The sequence below is a fragment of the Mustela lutreola genome, chromosome 8 (genome assembly GCF_030435805.1).
Source record: "Mustela lutreola isolate mMusLut2 chromosome 8, mMusLut2.pri, whole genome shotgun sequence".
In the NCBI taxonomy this organism is placed as follows: Eukaryota; Metazoa; Chordata; class Mammalia; order Carnivora; family Mustelidae; genus Mustela; species Mustela lutreola.
The window spans coordinates 10,990,695-11,012,159 of record NC_081297.1 but is presented as its reverse complement, the minus strand read 5'-3'; the positions used below and the strand labels follow the sequence as shown (position 1 = coordinate 11,012,159).

The window sequence follows — 21,465 nt, the reverse complement described above, 5'->3', positions numbered from 1 at the left end:
ATGCCCATCCTGAGCCTCTTGTCACCGGCACTCAGGCTCCTCTTGGGGAGATGCGGGTGAGTAAGAAGAGGAGAGCTGGAAATTCAGGTGGTGTTCTCTCGTGTGCTGCGCGCCCGCAAACAACCCTATGCTGTGCGTGACAGAGAGATGTGCGTGAACTCCCGGCATTAAGCTGATGGCTGCAGGAAGTACAAAATAGCCCTCAAAGGATGAAGGAAGGCCCCAGCAGTAGTAAACACGTGTGAGGATAATACAAATCATTTCATTGTAAGTGCATGTGCTATAAGAAGGAAACTTGTTTTGTGTTTAGTTTTTGTGTCTTTTGTTTTTGTTTTTGTTTTTTTGGTTTTTTTTGCATCATTAGAGGCTAGTCCTTTCCATCCCAGGGCTATCACATCCGTACATGTGTTACTGAACAGAGCAGTGAGCGGGAAGAGAGGAAGGGGCGGGAGCCAGCGGTTTCTGAACTCCTTTAGAGATAAAGAAGCTTCCAGCGCCTGCTTTCAAGAAGGCAGGTGTTTGTGTTGGGGCTTCAGGGATGACACTGGGGTTTGTCAAGACAGCAAGAGATCTGTTCAACGTGAAGTCGAAGTCAGAGTACTATGGCACTTTACAGAGTGGCAGCAGGATCTGGTGCTAGGTATTTGGTCAGAAACTGTGACAGAGAACAGAGTTGGACTTAGATGGTTCAGGCCCTTTTCAGTGATTTCAATTAATAAAGTTAATAAAAAGGCAGGAAACGAAAGGACTGTCATCTTCTAACCCCAGACACCTCGCTTAATCAGAAGTATCTCCCAGCACAGTGGCTGATTAGAAACATCATTAACTGAGAGTATTTAAGAAACAAAATCCCTCAAAATACTACTTCATCACAAAGTCTTTTAACTGGAAGGTATATAAAAATATTCTGAACTAGAACATATCCCTACACCTGATCTCAAAAGCATATAGATTCAAGGTTAATGTAGGTGCTGAATCTACCTAATGTCCCCCTTAGAAGTTTTATCCAATCAACTGTTTCTAATTAAAACCAGAGAAGGAATTTCAGCAGCACATTCGTTTTTTTTTTTTTTTTTTTTAAATGACCAGAAATAATCAAAACTAAAAGAAAAAAAAGTGGTGTAGGGAGAAAAAAAAAAAACAACAAAAAACAGAGATGATGAAAATATATTTTTTTCCCTTTGGATTTGCTTTGTGGAGTTTTGTTTCTTTTGGATCTCAACCAATAGGTAAAAAAGGTAGGAAAGACAAAAAAAAAAAAAAAAAAAAAAAAACCCAAAAACAAATTAAAAAAAAAAAAATCCCCAAACCTCAAAGATGTATGGGGGCGGGGAGGGGAGAGGGATCCAAATTAGAAACACCCTGGAACAAACAAAAATGACAATGGTATAAAAAGTTACCAACGCTCCAGACAGCTCTGGGTAGAAAGGGTTAGAAGTTCAAAACTTTCTCACCTTAGAGGTTTCCATATATCATGAAGGAAATACATCGTGAGGTTGCCGTCACAGCATTGATGTGCAGAGCGGTTAAAAAAGTGAGACATGGGCACTTATACAATGTCTTACAAAAAACATCATAGAGAAATAACAAACAATAACAATTTCAGGCAACAAGACCACAGGATAGCAAGTTAACAAACTTTTTAACCTCTTTTTTTTGTTTTTTGTTTTTTAAATATTAGGGATTTATACAAAACACATAATAAAATACCCATGTTATCAAATTACTTCTCACAAGAAACACACTGAAGCTCTAGGAAGGAAGTACCTTTGGAATTTGGCACTATATATTTTCACTTTTTTTCTTTAAAAGAAAAAAAAATCACATTTTGCTGAACACAAACACATCTAAATAGTCCACAATAATAAAAAAAAAAATGACATCAATGCTTTACAAGCCAACACAAAACTTATTCTGGAATAGGGTTTTTTTTTTTTTTTTCCCTCACATGAAATTTTTTTTTTTTTAAGCAAACTTTTTTTTTTTTGAAATTCTTTAAGTAAACCAATTCTAAACTTGTCTTATCAACAGAGAACATTAAGACCATAAGACTCATGATTGAAACCACAACTTAATTCACAGAAGCACCAACATAACACAGTTTACAGTAACCTTTCTCCTGTACATTGAAACAGTATAAAATATAGGTAATTTCATGTGCATTAAACCATGGATTGTCTAACTGTGAGTCAGTTCAGCAAAAGGTGACACAAATAGGTAGCATTTGCCCCAAAACAGGGTAAATATTTTTCTTATACTAATCTACAAAAAGTGGTTCTATATATATATCTTAATGAGAAAGTGAGCCACCTAAAATGGCCTTATCAAAAAACTTTACACTGCCTGAAAAATGTAAAAACTATTACAGACCTCTAGAGACTTAAAATCAGACAGTTTTTTTCTCAAACTGTTTTTGGAAGTAGTCTGTTAGAAACCAACATTCTGTGTCCCTGGACACATATTGCTATTGTTACCAGTGACCGGGAAGAATGCCAATCCCTGTATAATACTTTCAAGTCTGTTTTATGAAAAGAAAAAAAAAAAATAAGAAAGAAACGTTTTTGCCACAGGTTTTTTTTCTATAATTAATTTGTCTAATAATAAATTTCAGTCTTGCATGAATGCAGCAATGTTTTTCACATTGACTTCCCAGAATTCATAGCTAGATGAGGTCACATGCAAATTTCAAAGGTCAAACTAGATCAAAGGTCAGTAGGAGAACCAAATGTGATGTGAGGTCAGAAAGACATCAGAAACAATGACGGGACGATGAAACTTTTTTTTTGAGACGCCACAGGGACATGCTAGGCAAACGGTGAACTAACGGGCATGAAGATGTCTAGGGAGAAAACAAGGGAGAGGAAAAAGTTACACAGAATCGACGCAGCAGCAACAAAATCACTCTTAAGGGTGCAGGAGAAAAACTAATGCAAATCTTAGGTCATCAGGGAGTCTAAGAGCCATTCCCGTAATTTGCATTTCTTACGATATTTATCCACAGCACAATGGAACCCCAAGAGAATCCATCCGGAGGAGGAGAGGGGATGGATTCCGGGAGGTTTGGGGTGGGGGCTGGGGAGGGACAAGGCGGGGGGAGGGGGGGAGATCCAGTTTCAACGGATGTGACATACGGGGGAGGAGAGTCAGACGACCGAACTATAAACTAGATAGATCATGGAAGCTACGAACAAAATCGTCAGACAGATACAAACAACAAGAGGGAAAAGCATGAACTGTAGGCCTAGGGTTCAACGGTGAAAAAAAGCCCATTCCTAGAACGATTCCTCTAGAGACTACTTCAAAAGGCTCTAGCTAGCACAGAGAACTGCTCTTTAGGTACCCAATAAGTTAACAATAGGCAATAAATAACTTCCATTATTTCTGAGGCAGTAAAAATTTTGTACAAAAATAGAAATGCTTTTTTTACAAATAAAATTTACAGGCCTGTGGCTTTCTTTTTTATTTATGTATTTATGTATTATTTATTTATTATTAAATTTATCTTTCAAGAAACATCAAGTATTTTCACTCATTTTTATTTTATTTTTAAACCCTGTAGCTTTAAGAAACAGATCTCTAAATCTTTTTTTTTTTACATTAATCCTTTCTAAAAACTAAAATAAAACAATAACAAAATAGACAACCAGTGTAATAATCTGACCGATAAATGTCATGTTTCTTTGAACCCTAAAATAATATCCTACTTGTTAAAACAAACCAAATGTAGTGGAAAGATGTTTGTATTGTTTTAAGTGCTTCTCCTGGCTTCTCTCTCGTGCTATGCCACCACCTTAACCTCTAAACGGTTGGCGCCCTCCTAGGGGGGTGGGCGCGGGCAGGAGGGGTGAATTCTCCAGGCAGTGCTCTGGGGCACCAGGGCTCTCAGAGTTAGAATTGCACGTTAGCCTTTGTTAGCCTTTTAAACTCTCAAGATGTCATTTATTCATGTGTGTTTTTCTTTAAAAAAAAAAAAAAAAAAAAAAAGCCAAAAAATGAGAACAAAACAGAAAAGGTAAAAGGAGATTCAAATTGCAAAACAAAGGAAAATACAGTGGCACAACTGGAAAAGGAGTTTTACTCGATAGAAACAAGGTAGCCCAAGTTTTTAATTATGGCGAACTGGGTGTGGGGCCACGGGGAGGGGACATGGAGGCCTTATTGTAAAAATAACCGTCTCTCTTGGTAAAAGTTGGTAATGTGGTCCTCCTCTGCCTTTCCTGTTGAGAACAGGCTGGCTTGTGGGACTTACCCTAAGAAAGCTAAAATAAGAGCAGGGAGCCTCGGGGGTTGGGATCAGTAAGGTTTGCTGTCATTCTTGGAGCGCTTCAGCTGGACCTTCAAGCGTTTCATGCCAATCTGAAAGCCGTTCATAGCCTGGATAGCAGCTTGTGCGGACACCGGATTGTCGTAGCTAACGAAGCCTGGAAGACACAAGGGGAAGGACACGGCGGTCACCAGGGAGAGGCAGGGGAAGAGACGGGAGGGAGCAGGATGTCACTGGGCGGGTGGGGGGGGCTGGAGAGTGGGACTGTACGTGGGGGGTAGCGTCCTGTGGGCTCGGCGCATGCTCAGTTCTCTGTGGGGGGGGGGGCGGCTGTGGATGGGTGGGGTGTGTTTTATGGCCACCCCTGGGTATGTCCACTGAGAAGCGGTGAACAGAGCTGGTCGGACTGGGAATTTGGGATCAGGAGAGCAAACCCCTCCTCTGTGAAAAGCGAAATCTCAGACTCTCAGACTCCTGGTCTGTTTACTGATCTCAGTTAGGTCTGTTTGTGTTTCAGGCCCCTTGGAGTCCTTCTGACAAAACCCCTGGTGCCTAAGTGTTCCCAGGGGCGGAGGCATAGATCCTCTGGGGCTCGCAGGGTCCCCAGGGGCTTGCGTGTCCCAATCAGGTGCAGTTTAAAGGCAGGGCTGGTCACCGCCCCCTGCAGAGACCCTGACCTTCATCCCAGTTCTCCACCTGCACCCACACAGCCCACACCTGCTCGACTGTCGGATGGGGTCCGGTAGTGAACTGAACTCTACGGTATTTGTACTTGATTTTTAACATTGTGGAGTTCTTTCTGAGAGGGACCTAGGGACCTAGGGAAATGCTGGCCCTTTCTCATTATATCAACTTCCATTTTCAAAGCGCCACTGCATTCAGCAGACTGGAAACTGCTACCTTATACCCCCTAAGAATAAAGAGTCCGAACAGCTTAGGGGTTAAGAGCCATCCTCACAGACTTCCCAGTACCTTCATCTGTACTAACACCACCAAAATGGCAGGGAGCGCATGCTTTTGAGAAAGAGCAGTGACGGTCTGCAAAGACCCAGAAACAGAATTCTGATCACAGAGGCTGCTCTAACCCTGAGGGTGGGGGACACACAGCTTTCTGCAGTTAATGCCCATGTTTAGGGGTTGAGCTTGTGCTGTCCCTACTTCTGGTGTTGAAAGGAAGCAGTTACACTGGGTGAATTTCAGTTCTTAACATCAGCTGTTCAGAAGGTTCTATACTAAGCTTCTTCACCTATCTGCTAAAGCTAAAGAGCAAATTCCTTTACAAACCAGAGGAAGAGAAGGACATCATTATACCTTTAGCAGAGTTCTCAGCTGATAAAAATGAGCATATGGTATAATGCAGACAAGTTTTCCGTCGGCAGGCTGTACTGCAAAACGGTGGGACAGATTTTTACTAAATCTAATTCCCAGTGTGTGTGCTCTCGAATCCAAGATTTTGGCTCTGAGTTTCTCCTTTCCTTCTAGGTCTTTATCCAGAAGCAGCAAGATGATTAAAGAATGGAAATGGGTCAAGGGTGAAATGGATAACGAAATCTGGCCAAGAGGTGAGCATGGAAGAATGGGCTACCTAAGACTAGCAAATCTGGGGACCCCCCCCCCCCCAATTAGGCCGGCTCCCTGAGAAATGTAGGTTTGGGATACTGCGGCTTTTGATCAGAACGGACAACAGCGCACAGTACTAAATACAGTTGTCCACATTCATGGGTGCAGCCTGCATTATTATACCTCGGAGGAGGAGCATGTGGACCAATCTCATCTCTTTTCAAGGCACTAAGTATTTTTCTCAAAATCAGACCCTGAAGCACAACCCCTTTCCAATCTCCAGATAAGCCCAGGGCATTGCTTCGTGACGAGGAGTCAAAGTCTGGCCCAGAACCTCGCGCGGGGCAGCTCGGCGTGGTAAGCTCCCACCGAGTGCACACACGCCCCAGTGGAACAGCTCCCTTTCCATGTCACTCGTTGGTCAACCATCACGGGGCGGGGGGTGTTATGTGCTTGTCATAGTGGAGACAGCCTTTCCAGTTGGGTAAAAACAGTGACTTTCAGTGGCGGACATACTAATTCTTCTAACAATAGAGGCTTCAGACCTTCCTGGGTGATGGCACAGAGATTAGAAAGACAGGACGATAACGGGGTTTTAGAAGCCCAAACATTCTCTTTGCATCCAGTGCCCATTACCAGTAGCCAGATGCTGTGTTTGAGTACCATTCCTAGCACCTTTGATGTTTCTCTCCACTGCATTTAGTTCTTTGTCCTTCCTCTGGCCCGCTCTGCGGCACTGTTCCGTGCCGTTAGGCCTACACCTACACGGATTCCTAGATTTGGAGGAAGGCAAACATTGGAGCTCAGGCTGGCCCAGAACTTGCCAGGCAGGTCATGTGTAATCTGAACAGTCTAGCCTCTAAACCACTTTGGAGACTAAAGGGGTTCAAAAAGCAAAACAAGAAATAGAATTAACGAATGCTCTGTGCGCCTGCTTCTAAAACATGAGGGCAAGCGGAGAGTGTGCCTTCCCGGGGAGCACAGACTGCCTCAGGAGGCAGAGTCCAGGCTGCGTGAGGAAAGAGGGAATCATGACAGCCCAGGCCACCGAGGAGCTGGGTTTTTCCAGCGTTCTCTGAATGCCTGCGTTTCCTGGGCTCTGCGTCCACTCGGGGCAGGCTGTGCAGAGCCCATCAGCCCAAATTCCGGCTCCCGAATCAGCATAACACAGCATTCCACGGGGCCATGAGAGACACCAGCTCCCTGTCCTGTGCTCCGGGTGGGGGGGGGGGGGTGTCTGCAGTGCTGAGGGTGGCCCGGCCACACCCCTGCTGTGAAGGGACCAGTCTCCCTGAAGGTTTGTGAGAGTGCGGGCAGCCTCCCCATACAACGTGCTACCCGATTCCACAAATGCCTGATGCCTCCCGCACCTAGAAGGCTGCGGCATCCGTGGCAAAGTGTCTACAGTGCCGCCCTGTAGCAGAGCAGCCCAAACCACCTCCGTCTCTTGGCTGTGTTTCCACCTGCTCAGGGTTGTGGTTCCAGCTGTGGGGCCTGAAGAAACCCCCGCTGCTGTCTAGTGAGAGAGAACCGGATGTGCGTCGTCAGACACTAGTAGCACAGCACACAGCTGTCACCTAACGCGCGGGCATTTACTGTCGTTTCCCAGATGCTTCCTTTCTAGAGCCCCTTCCTCTGCTTTGGATTAAAGGGCTTGGCCCGATCGGCTCCCATGGATCCAAAAGGCCAAGAAACAGCACCACCCAGGGGAAGTTACTGTCACATTCTGGCTTGGTTTCTTTTGCATACCAAAGCACTTGCTCAGATTGGTCTGTTTGTCAATGAAGACTTTAGCAGAGATAACGTTTCCAAAAGGCATGAACATCTGCAGAATGTCCTGGTCTCCGAACTCCTGCGGAAGGTGGTAAATGAAGAGGTTTGCACCCTCCGGACCTGAAGAGGGAAAAAAAAAATCAGAGTCAGGGATTCTTCGCTACTTAGTTCCCAAGGCCTCTTCTTAGGGCTGCTTTCACATCAGACAGGCTAAGCATTGCCTTTCTCTCTCGTACTAGAAGGGAAGGAGATAGATGATGGGTAAATGTCAGGTGTGGGATGTCTTTCAAGACAGGAATCATCCCTCAGATGTTCCTGATTTCCAAAGACACTGGTCAGCGACAGGGTCTTTTTGGGGATCATCTTCTGTGACTCACATTTGCTTAGTGTCCGTATTTTCAGTGTCTTCTTCGTGGGGCTGAGGGTGACCCCCGCGGGGTCGAGGTGGGAAGGAGAATGCTGGACTGGGTTTTTGCCGGGTGGCTGTGTTTTGTGGTATGTATATACGAACCTCTTGGAGTTGAGAGTATCCTGTGCATTCTAGCAAATTGCAGCAATTTAGAATAATGGATATAGCAGTAATGTTGCTTGGATTTCTCAATCATTTACCTAATTATCCATCCAGTTTTGATTTGCCAAATCTCTTAACACACAGTCTAATAATCATTTTTATTAGAAATGACTGGCAGTGAGTCAAGGCAGGAAAAAATAGGTAGTTAGAGGTTCACAGCTGTGAGAGGAATTATACCCCTGGGGATTAGCCTTGGAAATGAACGCATGAGGTACAGGAGCTAGTCAGAGACCAGGCTCAGCCATGCTCTTCACGCTCAGCCATCGCTTTCCAGAGGAAGAGGAAGAAAGGGCAGAGTATGGAAGGTCCTCTTAGCTACACTGGCTAGAGAGGTCAGCTCTTTCCTTGTTCTCCCATCTCATTCGCCATCTCTCTAGCACCTGCCCGGAGCCATCGCAAGGTGAGAAGGAGGGAATCTGAATGACCTGATGGAAGGTGGTCATCCAACTTGCCAGGTCCAAGGTGCCTGGGGTAGTTACAGAGCTTTCCCCCCACTGCTGGTCTGGAGAGGCCCGGGGCTGGATGTCTCTTGGACGTTCAGAGTTCTGGGCGTGGGGTCTGGGAGGGAAGGGTGCTCACAAAACTGGTGAAGTAACCTTGGCATCTGACTCCTGCACCCTTAACTGGCCCCCTGGGGGAGGTGGGCTGCAGGGCTGGGCGTGGTGGCTAATATTTGGGTCTAAGAAGAGTAAAGCTAGGGTAAGAATAACTTTGTAAAAATAAAGGACAGAAAGCATCTTTGTAAAGAAGAGTCAAACCACGTTTCTTCCCACAAACATGTGGGACTTTTCCTGAGGATGTCTTCTGGCGGCAAGCTTCTGAAGCCACGGAAAGCAAGCATTTCTCTGTCAACCTGACTACTTTAACTTTGTGTGTTGCTCAAAATTCCCATGGACATACCCACATTCTAGTGCCAACGAGGCAGTCTGTAATTCAAGGGACACAGTTGCACGTCTTAGGTCCCCAAATGTTTCCTGGTTTAAAAAAATTCTTAAAAAATCAATCACAATATGAACAGGTGCAAAACCGAAACACCGGAAAGGGTTGTACAGAGCCCCACTAGGCCAGGCTCGGCTTCGGCAGTATGTACCCGGCAAATCTGGCACCATCCAGATTTCGTGTTCCTTCTCAATAAAAGATCGACATGTACAAATGAGGATTTATGGGACCCACTCTCAACTCCTGCATCCTGGGGAGAAAATGCAATTTAATGCACTCTGTCCGATTACTGGCTACACCTGGATAGTCCTGGTATTCTGGAATGCCATACGTTCCGATTGTATCTGTGCCACATAGGGGGGCCAAGAAAATAGGAAAAAGGTCAATCTAAGGAGACTCTGTCCTTTGTTCACCATTTTCTCAGGTCAAAGTGCCACCAGCATCTCCTAGTATAGACCTCCCAGTTTTCATCACACAGAAAGCGTATGATTTTGCAAACTGCCAAAACTGTGAACACTAAAATGAGAAAGAGGTGACTCGATGTGGAAAACCTCTCTTCCGTGCAATGAAGGCGGCTGTTGCAACAGACACCAAGGGTAGAAACACAAGAACACGTTTTTGAGGGGTCCACCTGTGTATCCACCTCAGCCTTCCCTTTAGTAAGAACCTGCTGACAAGTCATGCATTCCTCAGATCTCTCCCAGTACCTGTCACTTTAACTTACTGGAGTTCTCTGTTAGAGTGTTGGTCCCAGCTGGCTGGGTGCTCCCATTTCCTGTTTCTCATAGGGCACCAGGTCTAGCATAGAGCACTGGGGTATCTGTGGCCAATGACCAGCACCTCCCCCCCCCCCCCACTGCTTGGTGGCCTTCCTGAGGCTCTACCTACTTGTGTGTGCGTGACTGCCTCCTGCAAATCAATTAGAGGTCAGAGGCTATTCAGGAGTCACCGGAAAGGTGGTCATCTTTTCTGGATTGAGGTCAGTAGGGATGCCATAACCCTTCAGAAGCTTTAGCTAGGGAACGTATCAAAGCTGCTTTAAAATACCACCACCGGGGCGCCTGGGTGGCTCAGTGGGTTGGGCCGCTGCCTTCGGCTGGGGTCATGGTCCCAGGGTCCTGGGATCGAGTCCCGCATCGGGCTCTCTGCTGGGCAGGGAGCCTGCTTCTTCCTCTCTCTCTTTCAGCCTGCCTCTCTGCCTACTTGTGGTCTCTGTCTGTCAAATAAATTAAAAAAAAAAAAAATCTTTAAAATACCACCACCAAAGCCAGCCCGGCTCATTTTCCTGTGGGAAAATACATACTAGGGTACATGACTAAGTGCATCAACCTGACTTTCAACTCTCTTAACTAAAGGATAAAACTGTGGAGCAGAAAAATCTAAAAATCTGTTTAGCTGTGGAATTCATTTTTTTTTTTCCCCTTCCCAGTATAACCTGCTTTGAAAATTATATTGTGGTTAACTGATACTAAGTTTAAATCTCTTGAGCACACAACTGGGTGAAAGGTGATCAGAAGACAGGTATGAGAAGGTGGGAGATGATTAAAATTGCTAAACAAACCAAAAATACCACCACCACACATACAAAAAATCAAAACTAAACCATGCTGCTGGTAGCCCCCATACTTAAATGTCAGTGATCCTGGGCTGGCAGCCATTATTCACATGAATCCCAGAAGGTTAGCTCCTACACAGGCAACCCCCGCCCCCCTCCAAAGTCAAGGCATGGAAATGTGGGGCAGTGGGCTGCGGTGAAGCAGCAGAGGAAAGTCGTCTCAGGGCCCACACTTGATCCTTGCACCAGTGCATGGCGACTCGGCTGGTGGCTGGTGTTTCTCAGCGACAGTCACGTCACCTGTGCCCAGGCTCTGCTGGACAGTGGAGAAGTGGCCAGCATTCTTTTAAGAATCCCGTAGGGAACTGGCTTTTATGCTCTCTCTTAAGAACATCCTGTCACAGATCCACCTCCTGCCACAGTCGCCACCGTAGTCAGACCCCAGACAGAGGGACCTCCGTGCAGGTGTTTTTGGGAAGGCATGGGATTTATGACGTAGGGTCTCACATGCTTAGGGAAACACAGTAGCCTGAGGATCGGTGCAGGGTTTTAAAAAATCTACACTAGCCATCACAGCGGCGAGTAAAGAGAAAGTTGAAATAACGAAGAATTTAGATTTTCATGTATCTTGCATTTTTAACGATCCCTTATTTCCAAATGGAAGCAAGACTTTTTTGCTTTACAAGAGTATCTTTAAAGCTCTTGTCCCTTTTAAAGTTCACAACAAAGTTAAAATATTCTTTTCTTGGGCGCCTGGGTGGCTCAGTGGGTTAAGCCGCTGCCTTCGGCTCAGGTCATGATCTCAGGGTCCTGGGATCGAGTCCCGCATCAGGCTCTCTGCTCAGCAGGGAGCCTGCTTCCTCCTCTCTCTCTCTGCCTGCCTTGCCTCTCTGCCTACTTGTGATCTCTCTGTGTCAAAAAAAAAAAAAAAAAAAAAAAGATTAAAAAAAAATATTCTGTTCTCCTAGAATACCATATTTAATGTACGCAGACAAGAACGTTTTGGAAATGTAAGGTTGAAGGCAAAGAAGGGAAAGAAATTTGTAAAAACCTCCTCAGCCATCCTTCCTCTTCTAGCCTCTTCTGCCGCACTCCCAACAGGTGCGGAAGAGAAAAATACCATGTGGCCGAGTTTGCTTTAAAGCAATTTCTACTGAGGAGAAGAGACCGAAAGCAAGAAAGGAAAAGACATGCTCTCCCTCTCTGGACTGGCTCATTAACTGTTTTATAATTAGCTTGAATTTATTCTTAGCCTTAACTTCCTGAGACTCAGTGGCCTGGCTGGCAGAGAACCAAGCCCATCAATCACGCACTCACTTCCTCAGGAGACCCCCCCCCCCCCATGCCACAGACCCAGCTGATCCTGACGGGGGATTCTGTCCTTAGCCCGCCACCGTCACCTGCCAAGAGGCCAGCCAGCCAGGGGCAGGGGCTGAGCTACCTGCGACATGCCTGGGAAGACCCCGGCTGACCCCCTCCACGAGGGCGGACTTGATGCGGCAGGGGAGGCGTCAGAGACCGGCCCTGCTGCTGATCCGGGCGGGGGCTCCTGGCAGGGTTGAGACGGCAGCAGCTACTAGAAACCGCAGAGAAGCACGCAGCGGGGGAGAAGCGTGTCTGAGGAGGTAAATAGGACACTCGGAACCTCGGCGAGATAAAAGAAGTTCAAGTCCGAGGAGGGGAGGAGGTGCAGACCGCTGGCTTGGCCGTGTTGGGTTTCTCAGCAGAAACTAACCAGGAGAACCCAGCCCGGGAAGAGCGGGACTGACCCCCTGGCTTCCTCTTCGGCTTCGTGGGCGCCCGCTCGAGGGTCCTTTGCCCCGCGGGCCGGGCGGGCACCTACCTTCCTTCTGGCTGCCCGCGGCGCTCTGCTGCTGCAGCAGGCTCTGGCTGTACAGCGTGGGCAGCGCCGCGGCCGCGTACTGCTGGATCCCTGAGTAGGCCTGCGTGAGGGCGTCCATGGTGCCCGCCGTGCCATTCGTCAAGCCCGTGGCGCCAAGTCCTCCATTCAGAGCCGCCATACCTGAGAGCATTTGAGCAACTTTACAAAAAACCCAACAATAGAGAAGAGAAATAGCACTGTTCATTAGTGCTTTCCGAAGGAAGGCAGAGTCATTTGACACAAGTACGACACAAGTGCATGCAGCCGGCACAGCGACAGCCCGACGCGACGTGAAGACGCCACTGCGACGTGACAGTCGTCACAACGGTGAACACACAACAGGACCCGAGGAACCCCCCCCCCCCCCCCCGCCCCGCGCGCGGACGCCGCCCCTCCCGAGGCGGGCGAGCAGACGGCACGCGGCGCGACAGCGAGACGCCACACGGCGGTTCCATGCACGCTGCTACTGGCAAGAACGCGCGTCCTTCTCAACGGAAGGTCTCTCCCAGCCCAGCCGTGGCCCTGCTGCAGGAGGCCGTGCGGGACGAGGGCTGCGAAGAGCCCGGCACCTACGTCCGTTCCCTGGGCGCTCGCAGGAGCCATGGGACGGCTCGGGGGCTAGCGGAGAAAGGGACACAACCGCGCTCTCAGCAGGCGGATGACAGGGTCCCGGAGGCAGCTCTGTCCCCAGCGAGCCCGTGCACGGCCACTGCCCCGCCAGCCCTGAAACAGCTGACGGATGGCGCCTGAGACTAGGCCGATCGAAGCATCGTCTAGCCGGGAAGAATGAAGGCACAGGACAGAATGGGGACCGGACCCTAGTTAGGGAACAGGGAACTGGGGCTGCTCGGCAGGAGAGGCTCAAAACAGAGCGGGGCCGAGGGCAGCAGCAGCAGCAGACACACGCTGGTATCAGCCCGGGCCCCGGGTCACGGGTTGCGCTGCCAAGACAGCCCGCTCCGACCCTGTGTTCCAGGTAATTGGAGTGACGCCGGTCTGTAGGCGGGCTCTCGGCCATTCCTGCGGGGGACTGCTGGCCCGCACGCTTTGGTTTTTTCCCTGTCGCCTGGCTGCTCTCTGGCTCTATAGAATGGTTGCTGACTGTGCCCCATGGGCCCCGAGTCCGGGGTCAGAACAAGCAATACTTTACAAAGGGCGAACTTTCCTAGGAGCTCAACAGATGGAAGTGGGGACGTCATTATTGCCTTCAGTTGCCTTTACTATGATTAAAACATTTCAAAAGAGAGAGATCCCGTTTCTGGGAAGAACTCACTGAAAACATTAAGGAAACTCTTGAATGGATTAGGGCAACTGATTAGGGCTATTAAGATAGCCAAGATGGGGGCGCCTGGGTGGCTCAGTGGGTTAAGCCGCTGCCTTCGGCTCAGGTCATGATCTCAGAGTCCTGGGATCGAGTCCCGCTTCGGGCTCTCTGCTCAGCGGAGAGCCTGCTTCCCTCTCTCTCTCTCTGGCTGCCTCTCCGTCTACTTGTGATTTCTCTCTGTCAAATTAATAAATAAAATCTTAAAAAAAAAAAAAAAAGATAGCCAAGATGACTAAGTGAAACACAAAACCCAGCAAGAAGCCTAAGGAGGGTCAGGGAACCAGATGAGCTCGCTTAGAAATGATCCCAGGAATCCAACCCCGGGTCACGTGGGCGCCCGCCGTGTTCTCGGGCGCCAGCCCCAGACCACGGAGCAGGTGGGGGTTCTGCTTCCCCTCAGCATCCCTCTGTCACTCAGATACCTCCCTCCCTCAGGTCGGAAGGACTACAGACATACTGGAGGCTTAGCAGCAGAGGAAACGCATCGAGCCTCAGGCCCGGTTTTCTTCCTGGGGGCTTGCGGGGACAGGAGTGGGCACTGGATGAAGTGACCGCATGCGGCCGCCTCCGTACAGACCCCGCGTGGCCCCGGGGGTGAGGGGCTGAAGGACGGGCCTCTTGAAAACCGAAATCCCTGCAGGTAGATCTAGCAGACGCGCAATAAGCTGACGAGGTGTTGACCAGCAGAGGTCCTGGGGACTCTGCTTCACGTTTCTTACTGCGAAGGAGTCTGCGCTCATCCCAATAAATGCTCTTAAAGAGCTTGAACCAGTGTGTCCTAATTAAACAGTCCCCCAGACACCGGCTAATCCCATCTACCCTGCTCAGGCCTCTCTCCTCCTCCATGCTGGTGTTCTTAGGGCTGCTGAAGGCTGGGGAGTAACTTCACTTTTCTCCTTTCAGTCTTATCTTCGCCTCATCTCCCAGTATTTGTGTGAATGCAAAGAAACAGCCTCGTTCTTTTCTAGGAAGGGGAGGGGAGGGTGTACAGTGTGTCTGGAGAGCTGGGCACAGCTCAGTGCTGTTGGTTTCGTTACCGCCGGGCTGTGCGCAGGTGCTGGGGACACAGACCAGCAGACCATGGGGCTCGGCGATGGGAAGCCGGATCCCTGTGCGGGAAGGAATTCTAGTGGGAGAGAGTGGGGACTTGCCACTCTACTTATACCTATGGCGTGAGAGTCTAGGTGTGCATTGCAGCCTACAGAGCTGCTCAGGCACAGCTGAAGATGGGTGTTCTGCCGCCAGCACGGAATAGAGCTCGATGTCTCTAGAACCTTGTCGGCTAAGGGCCTGGCTGTTTACAGCCCCTGACACGTAGGAGCCTTAGGAGTGTGCCTCCCTGGGCTTTGCAGCTTTACTGGAGACCAGACACACGGCTGGTGTTTCATTGAAGAGGTCACTGGGGGCCCCTGACTCCCTTCCTCTCCAGTACCACCCCCCCGCCCCTTTTAAAATCATCCAGGTCAGGTGAATTTTGTTTCCACCTTTTTAATTGAAAAAAAAAAAAAAATCTGCCTCTCAGTGGAGCTGCACAGTTCAAACCTGTGTTGTTCAAGGTCAACTCTATTTCTATGAGGACTGTTCACCAAGTGCTGGTTACATTCTGACAATCCTCATTTTAAGCACTATATGGTAAGCCATTTGGAAAAATGATGTGATTTGAACAAAGAAAAACAGGTACTTCACCTGACCTGTATTTCAACACATAAAGTTAGATACGGACTCTTGAGTGGACATACCTGCAAAAAATATTTGGTCTTAGTTCAGATGTACAAAACATGTCTTAGATACAGAGCATGTCTGGGGAACCCTCAGATAATCCAGAACTGAAAGCTCTGTTAGGGAGTCACCCACAGTCCTTACTTCTGATCTTGGCAACTTTTGCTTTTAGCTTTAGGCTTCCACTCTACTTTTTTTAGCCCCTCCATTCATGAATATATAAAGGGGAGACATGGGATATCGAATTTGAGTTTAATTGAGTTACTTGTCTTCTAGCTAAAACTTTATTTTGGGAGGAGGAGAGAGGCCCTTTGGCAGTGAAGAGCGTAGTAACATTTACATAAAGATGAGCTAATTGGGAATTAATTGGATTCCATCTACCTACATTCTTCCTGGCTCCTTGATCCATGGGAAAGAGATGGCTCTATTTGGACAACCAGAGATTTCTTTCAGTAGCGTGTCATTGTTCCTGGGATTGAGTACGGTAGGAAACAGCAGTGATATGGAAGCTGTGGCCAACTGTTTTAGGAGCTGCCTCTGTTCTGGTGACTCGAGTACCTTGAGAATCACGCTGTAGGACCGACAGCATGATTGCGTTCAGGCAGAACGGCCTGAAAGAGGATCCTCTATGTATTTCGGATTCCTCTTGGTAGTTGAGGAAAGAAAGACCAGCTCCGAGCCAACGTTGGGCTTGTTAAACAGCTCTGTGCTAGTAACCTTTACCAAATCAGAAGGAATGTCGTTTTGTTTGTGATTTTCGTAAATGAGCAATTAAACATTTTCCGGGTTCACGCCCTCCCCTAAGGGCTTTCTGAAATGAGACACCATCTCTATTCCCCGTCAGCTCTCCGTACTTACTGTGCCCCAATCGCAAAAAATTTAGAAAACAAAATTTAAGCGTGTTGTCCTTGCCAGAAGCAAAATTGGTGTGATGTAGAGCCCACGCAAGAACTAGCCCTGGTTTCTCGGCCTTTCAACAGAGCCCCTCGCTAGTCCCTCATGGCACCGATGGGAAACACCAGCAAAGCACCAGAGACTGGGATGGAGAGAGACAGGACCACACAGACAGGAGGACAGCACACAGCAGTCATTAGCACGTGCTGAGGAGGACAGCCATTCCCACTGGCCTGTTACTTTGCAGACCAAGGACAGGACAGGCAGGCGATCAAATCAAAGTCCTTGTTTTAGGGGAGCTAGGTCCTGGGGCAAGAGAAGCAGCATGAAGGGATGTGTGCAAACACACTTGTCTGCAACCGAGGGGAAGGAAGTGGGTTGGAGCGTCTGCAGAACAAGTCAGAAATAGGAGTCAAGGCAGTGAGGGCTCCTCCCGGGCCGTTGGAAACTGGGGAGCTGGAGGCAGTTTTACTGGAATAAAACATTCTGTTGTCACATGGTTCCCACTTCATGTACTATTTGCTAATCAAGACTGTCCCATCTGGAAGGAATAATCTTTTTCTTTTTTTTTGGCCTATGGTCTGATAAAACTCAGTCCCGCTTTCTGTTTTTCCCAGAGCATCTGAATAGCAGTTTAATAAAACTTGAACATTTGTTAAGTTCTAGATTTTTTTTTTCAATAAACTACAAGGCATTCTTTTTGAGATTTTAAAATATATACTTATTCGGATTTTTTTGTTTTTAAGAAAGTGTACCATCTGATCACTTCTTAAAAACTGTTCCCTGCTTGGATCATGGCTGAAATCAACTTGCCAAGGACCCCTTTCTGAAAGCTGAAAGTGGGCAGCCCTTGGGTTGCCCGGGCTGCATGGTAAGTCATTGGGCCCCCAAATCAGAATCTCTTTGGGCTCTCCTAGGCTGGGCTACTCCCCACTTAGGACCAAACTGAGGGAAAGGCCAAAGTCCCTCTCTGGGGGCAAAGGATCACTTTCCCCAGCTGTAGGAGCCAGTGCCAAGCACAAGGCTAAAATAGGACTTATTCTCTGTCTGGGGCCTATTCCGACCAACCCCCCAAACCCTTCTAAGATCCAAAATGGCAGAAATGGGCAAGCTGTGCAGGACAGAACCTGGAGTTCTTCCCTGAGTCCCTAGCTTTCAGGCTGAAGGGATTCTGTACGCCAGCTGCCCGGCTCTGCCGTGCCATGGTGACATTCTCTTCAGAGAGGGAGGTGCTGTGGAGGGAGTCCTGTCTGGGGGTGTGGCCGGCGGGTCTCCACACTCCGCTCTAGTTCCTTCTTTCCAGGGCCTCGCTTTTCCTTCTCTATATGTCATAGATCTTTAGAGCAAGAGGACACCAAGGAGATCATCTAATCCAGAACTTTTCTGTTTTCAAGTGGGACTCTGAAACCTGGGGTGGGTGGGCCGGTGTTTGCTCACGATTTTTGCAGTTTGGGGAACTGGACCCATGCGTCCCGACTTCTAGTTCATTGCTCTAATAAAACACACTGCCTTTCAGAAGAAGAGACCACAGCAAAACCCAAACCACCCTGCTGTGAAGCCTGCACCTCTCTGTCAGCCGCAGGCGCCTGTGGACGGATCCACACTGGGAGACCAGGCCGGGAGGGGGCTGCTTTGGGAGGCAAAGTGAGCACAGTCCGCGTGTGCCGGGAACGGCTGCGCGGCTCCATCCCAAGTTTTAGTTCTCTCTGTTCCCTCTCCTTTGCAGGTCATTACTCGCTGACCGTTTGCTGGGGAGAATTTGGGGGAAGGCTGTCCACCAGAGCAGCAAATACTCACTGTTTATGGTACCTGCTAGTGCATTAATATTATTCAGTCCGACAGTGGCTCCCGCCAGTCCTTGCAGAGTCCCGAGAGAGGTCAGAGAATTCATGGCTGCACCAGCAGTGGAGTTGGGGGTTGAAGCTGCCACTGAAACACAAGACAGGGAGACGGGGAGAGAAAACAGAAGGTGAGTGAAGGCCAGTAGGCCTGGAAGGTTATCGTCCTCACCACGGCGGACGGAGCGACCGCGCTCGGGGCTGCTCCGACCGTGAGGTTTGGTGATTAGAAGAGTCACAGCTCTGGCCCGTCGGTGGGTGTGTTCCACGCTTGTGGGCCGGGTGAGTCTGCGAGGGGGCGGCTGTCTTCTGGGGAGGCTGCCCCCCCTCTGCCCCGGCAAGCCCCATTAGCTGCAGGAGGAGGCTCTGTCCTCCAGGCTGGGGACTTACCCAGGTTCACCAGGGACCAGCACATGGGTCAGGGGCACGGGGGGTTGGTAAGTGACACTTCTGGGCTTTCTCACTGTTTCTGCTTCAGACTCAGCTTTTTCCTTCCTCAATGAAATTTCGAAAAAAAAAAAAAAAATCCTACATCTTCCTGAGTTTGACAGAAGACTTAAGGATCTAGGTGGTGGTGGTGACAGGGTGAGGAGGGGTAGGAGACGAAACCACTTTGCCCCAAACTGTCTCTCTCTTAACTACCCACCCTTCCCCCACCTTTTAGGTTAGCAGACTTATTTCTCCTGCTCCAGTGCACAGTTCATGGGTGTTCATCTGTCCACAGGGTTATCCAGCGCCACCACCTCGCAGAATATTCTTACCCCAAAGAAACCCAGCCCCCTTAGCACGCATTCCCCATTCCCCCGCTGCCGACACTGGCCCCCACTCGTCTCTCCCTGTCTCTGGGTTCGCTTCGCCTGGATAACTTCACATAACTGGAATCCTACAAATCGTGACCTTTTCTGACTGCTTCCTTCATAGCAGAACGTTCCCAAGGTCCGTCTGCACGGCACGGGTCGCAGAACTTCAGCCCCTGACTGCTGAGTAATACTCCGCTGTACAGAAGCGCTGTCATCGGTTGAGCCGCTCATGGGGGCGGACATTTGGACGTGTCGACTGTCGGGTCAGTATGAAGGATGATGCTGGGAACACCCGTGAACGAGCTGTCCTGTAGCCGTATGTTTTCATTTCTCCTGAGTGTGTGTATATCTGGGTCTTTATCTCTACACACACCCAGGAGGGGGATTGCGGGGTCATAGGATAAAGTTACGCTTGACATTTTGAGGAATTGCCAGACTGTTCTCTGGAGCAGCTGCACTCCCTGTCCCTACTGCACTTACAGTGGCTTCTGTAAATAGTACTTCAAGTATCTTACGTTTGTGTACAGTTGTTTGCTTTACACTCTGCCGACTTCTTCCACGGACATCACTTCCCTTCATCCTGACGATGGAGGGTAAAAGCTAAACTGAACTTCAGCCAGTGCTAAAAGCAGCACCGGGTCCGTTTCTGGCTGTGAAATCTAGGATGGCCCGGAACTCTATCCATCCTTCTGGAATGTTCCGGCTCAGCGGGAGCTCATCCTTGTTCTGCCTTCCGAAGCCACATACAGAGCATCGCTTGAAATGCACCCTGCTTGGGATCCCTTCTGGATGAGGCCAGATCAAATGCCGAAAAAACGAATTCCCCGCCTTGTCACATTTCCGTCCACACATGGCATTAGCTTCTGACACCTCATAATGTGTTTTCTTTCTTTTTATTAAAAAGAAAATGATATATAATCCAATGTTTTCATTCTTTTGTATTAGAAAACATTTCAAACACACACACAAGAGAAAATAACATGACAGACTCCTGTAAACTCAGGTCTATATGCTATCTGAGAAGCAACTTTGTTTATTTTAAGGCATAATTTCACACCTTTGTTGTCTCACCGCTATATACTTAAGTATGTAACTCTAAGAATTGTGGATGTTGTCTTTAAAGTCTCCAAACTATTATATCCCACAAAAAGAACAGTGGCTCCTTGGCTTTACTATGGGATCGTATCTTGTTTAGGATTTTTTCACCTATGAACATGAATAAGCTGGGCATTTATTTTCTCTTCTTGTGCTATCTTTAGTTGTGCTAATAAGCTTTTGCTAACCTCATAAAATGACTCTGCCTTTATCTCTGCATTTTCTGGAATAAATTGTGCAAGTTTGATATTACTTATAACTTAAATGTCTGGGAAAATACGCCAGTAAAAATGATGTGGACTTGATATTTCTTCAAGGGATGGTTCTAAAATACAGATTACATTTCTTTAATAAATAGGATTGTTCAACTGCTTTAACCAGTTTTATTAAGTCATAGCTTTCTAGGAAATTGTATATTTAAGTTATCAGATTTATAGTGGCATAAAATTACTCATAATATGCTCTTAATAAAATTTTAAAGTCAGGAACATTTACCTTTAAGTCTTTTTTTTTTTTTTTTGGTTTGCCTGAGCTGTCCGTTACTGAGAGAAGCCTGTGAAAATCTTCCACTATGGTAAAATCAGTTTCTCCAGGTAAATGTGGAAATGTTTTGGAATACACCTTGAAGCTAGCTATGTTTCTACTTGCATAGATGTTTCTAAATTATTCTATTTTCTGGTACAATAAACTTTGTGTGGTGATCTTCTTATTTCTACTTTTACCTTCAAGTCTTTTGTATGATGTTAAAAAAAGAAAAGCACCAGATTTGGTTATTTGAATGTCTCTTTTGTTATGGTTTTGCTTTTTTCTGTCTGTATTTCAGCTGTATCTCTTATAATGAATATATACACAGGTTTCAAAAACTAGAGCATAACAATTTAATAGTCTTTCAGTATTTCAGCACACACATTTTAAGTGTGCAATATGTCCTATCATTTTCCCTCTTCTTGCCTTCCCTTAGGACTATTATCATTACTCTTTTCACATTCTATTTTCTCCTCTACTACTCTGAAGGTAATATATACTATTTCTATTCTTTTATATGCTACTTTAACAACTTTAACAGTCAAATGTAACTTATAAAAATCAAAGGTAATCATTGTCTTTTTTTCCTTTGCCAGAACATTTGTCAGAATGCCTCTCCATCTGTGTATGTTTTTAGGACAATGTCTAGAGATGGTGGTCGACTTTTATAATTTTCACCAGTTATGGTGGTTTCACTGGGGAAGCAGTTCACAGATATCCTCATAT

The 21,465-nt window shown here is 47.5% G+C and overlaps 1 protein-coding gene across 11 annotated transcripts in view; it reads right to left on the bottom strand.

The window, feature by feature from the left end:
• Window positions 1-1,129: 1,129 nt before the first annotated feature.
• Window positions 1,130-21,465, bottom strand: part of CELF2 (CUGBP Elav-like family member 2) — a 607,444-nt gene continuing 587,108 nt past the window's right edge. For 7 of the 11 annotated variants that reach the window (XM_059183789.1, XM_059183788.1, XM_059183786.1 and 4 more), the window contains 4 exons: window positions 18,279-18,410; window positions 12,506-12,703; window positions 7,574-7,717; window positions 1,923-4,421 (listed from right to left, as the gene is read on the bottom strand). In XM_059183789.1, the coding sequence (XP_059039772.1) occupies window positions 4,294-4,421; window positions 7,574-7,717; window positions 12,506-12,703; window positions 18,279-18,410 (602 nt within the window). In that variant the 3' untranslated portion in view covers window positions 1,923-4,293. Of the gene's footprint in view, window positions 4,422-7,573; window positions 7,718-12,505; window positions 12,704-18,278; window positions 18,411-21,465 lie in introns of all 11 variants that reach the window. The other 4 variants (XM_059183782.1, XM_059183784.1, XM_059183785.1 and 1 more) reach the window with 4 other exon arrangements.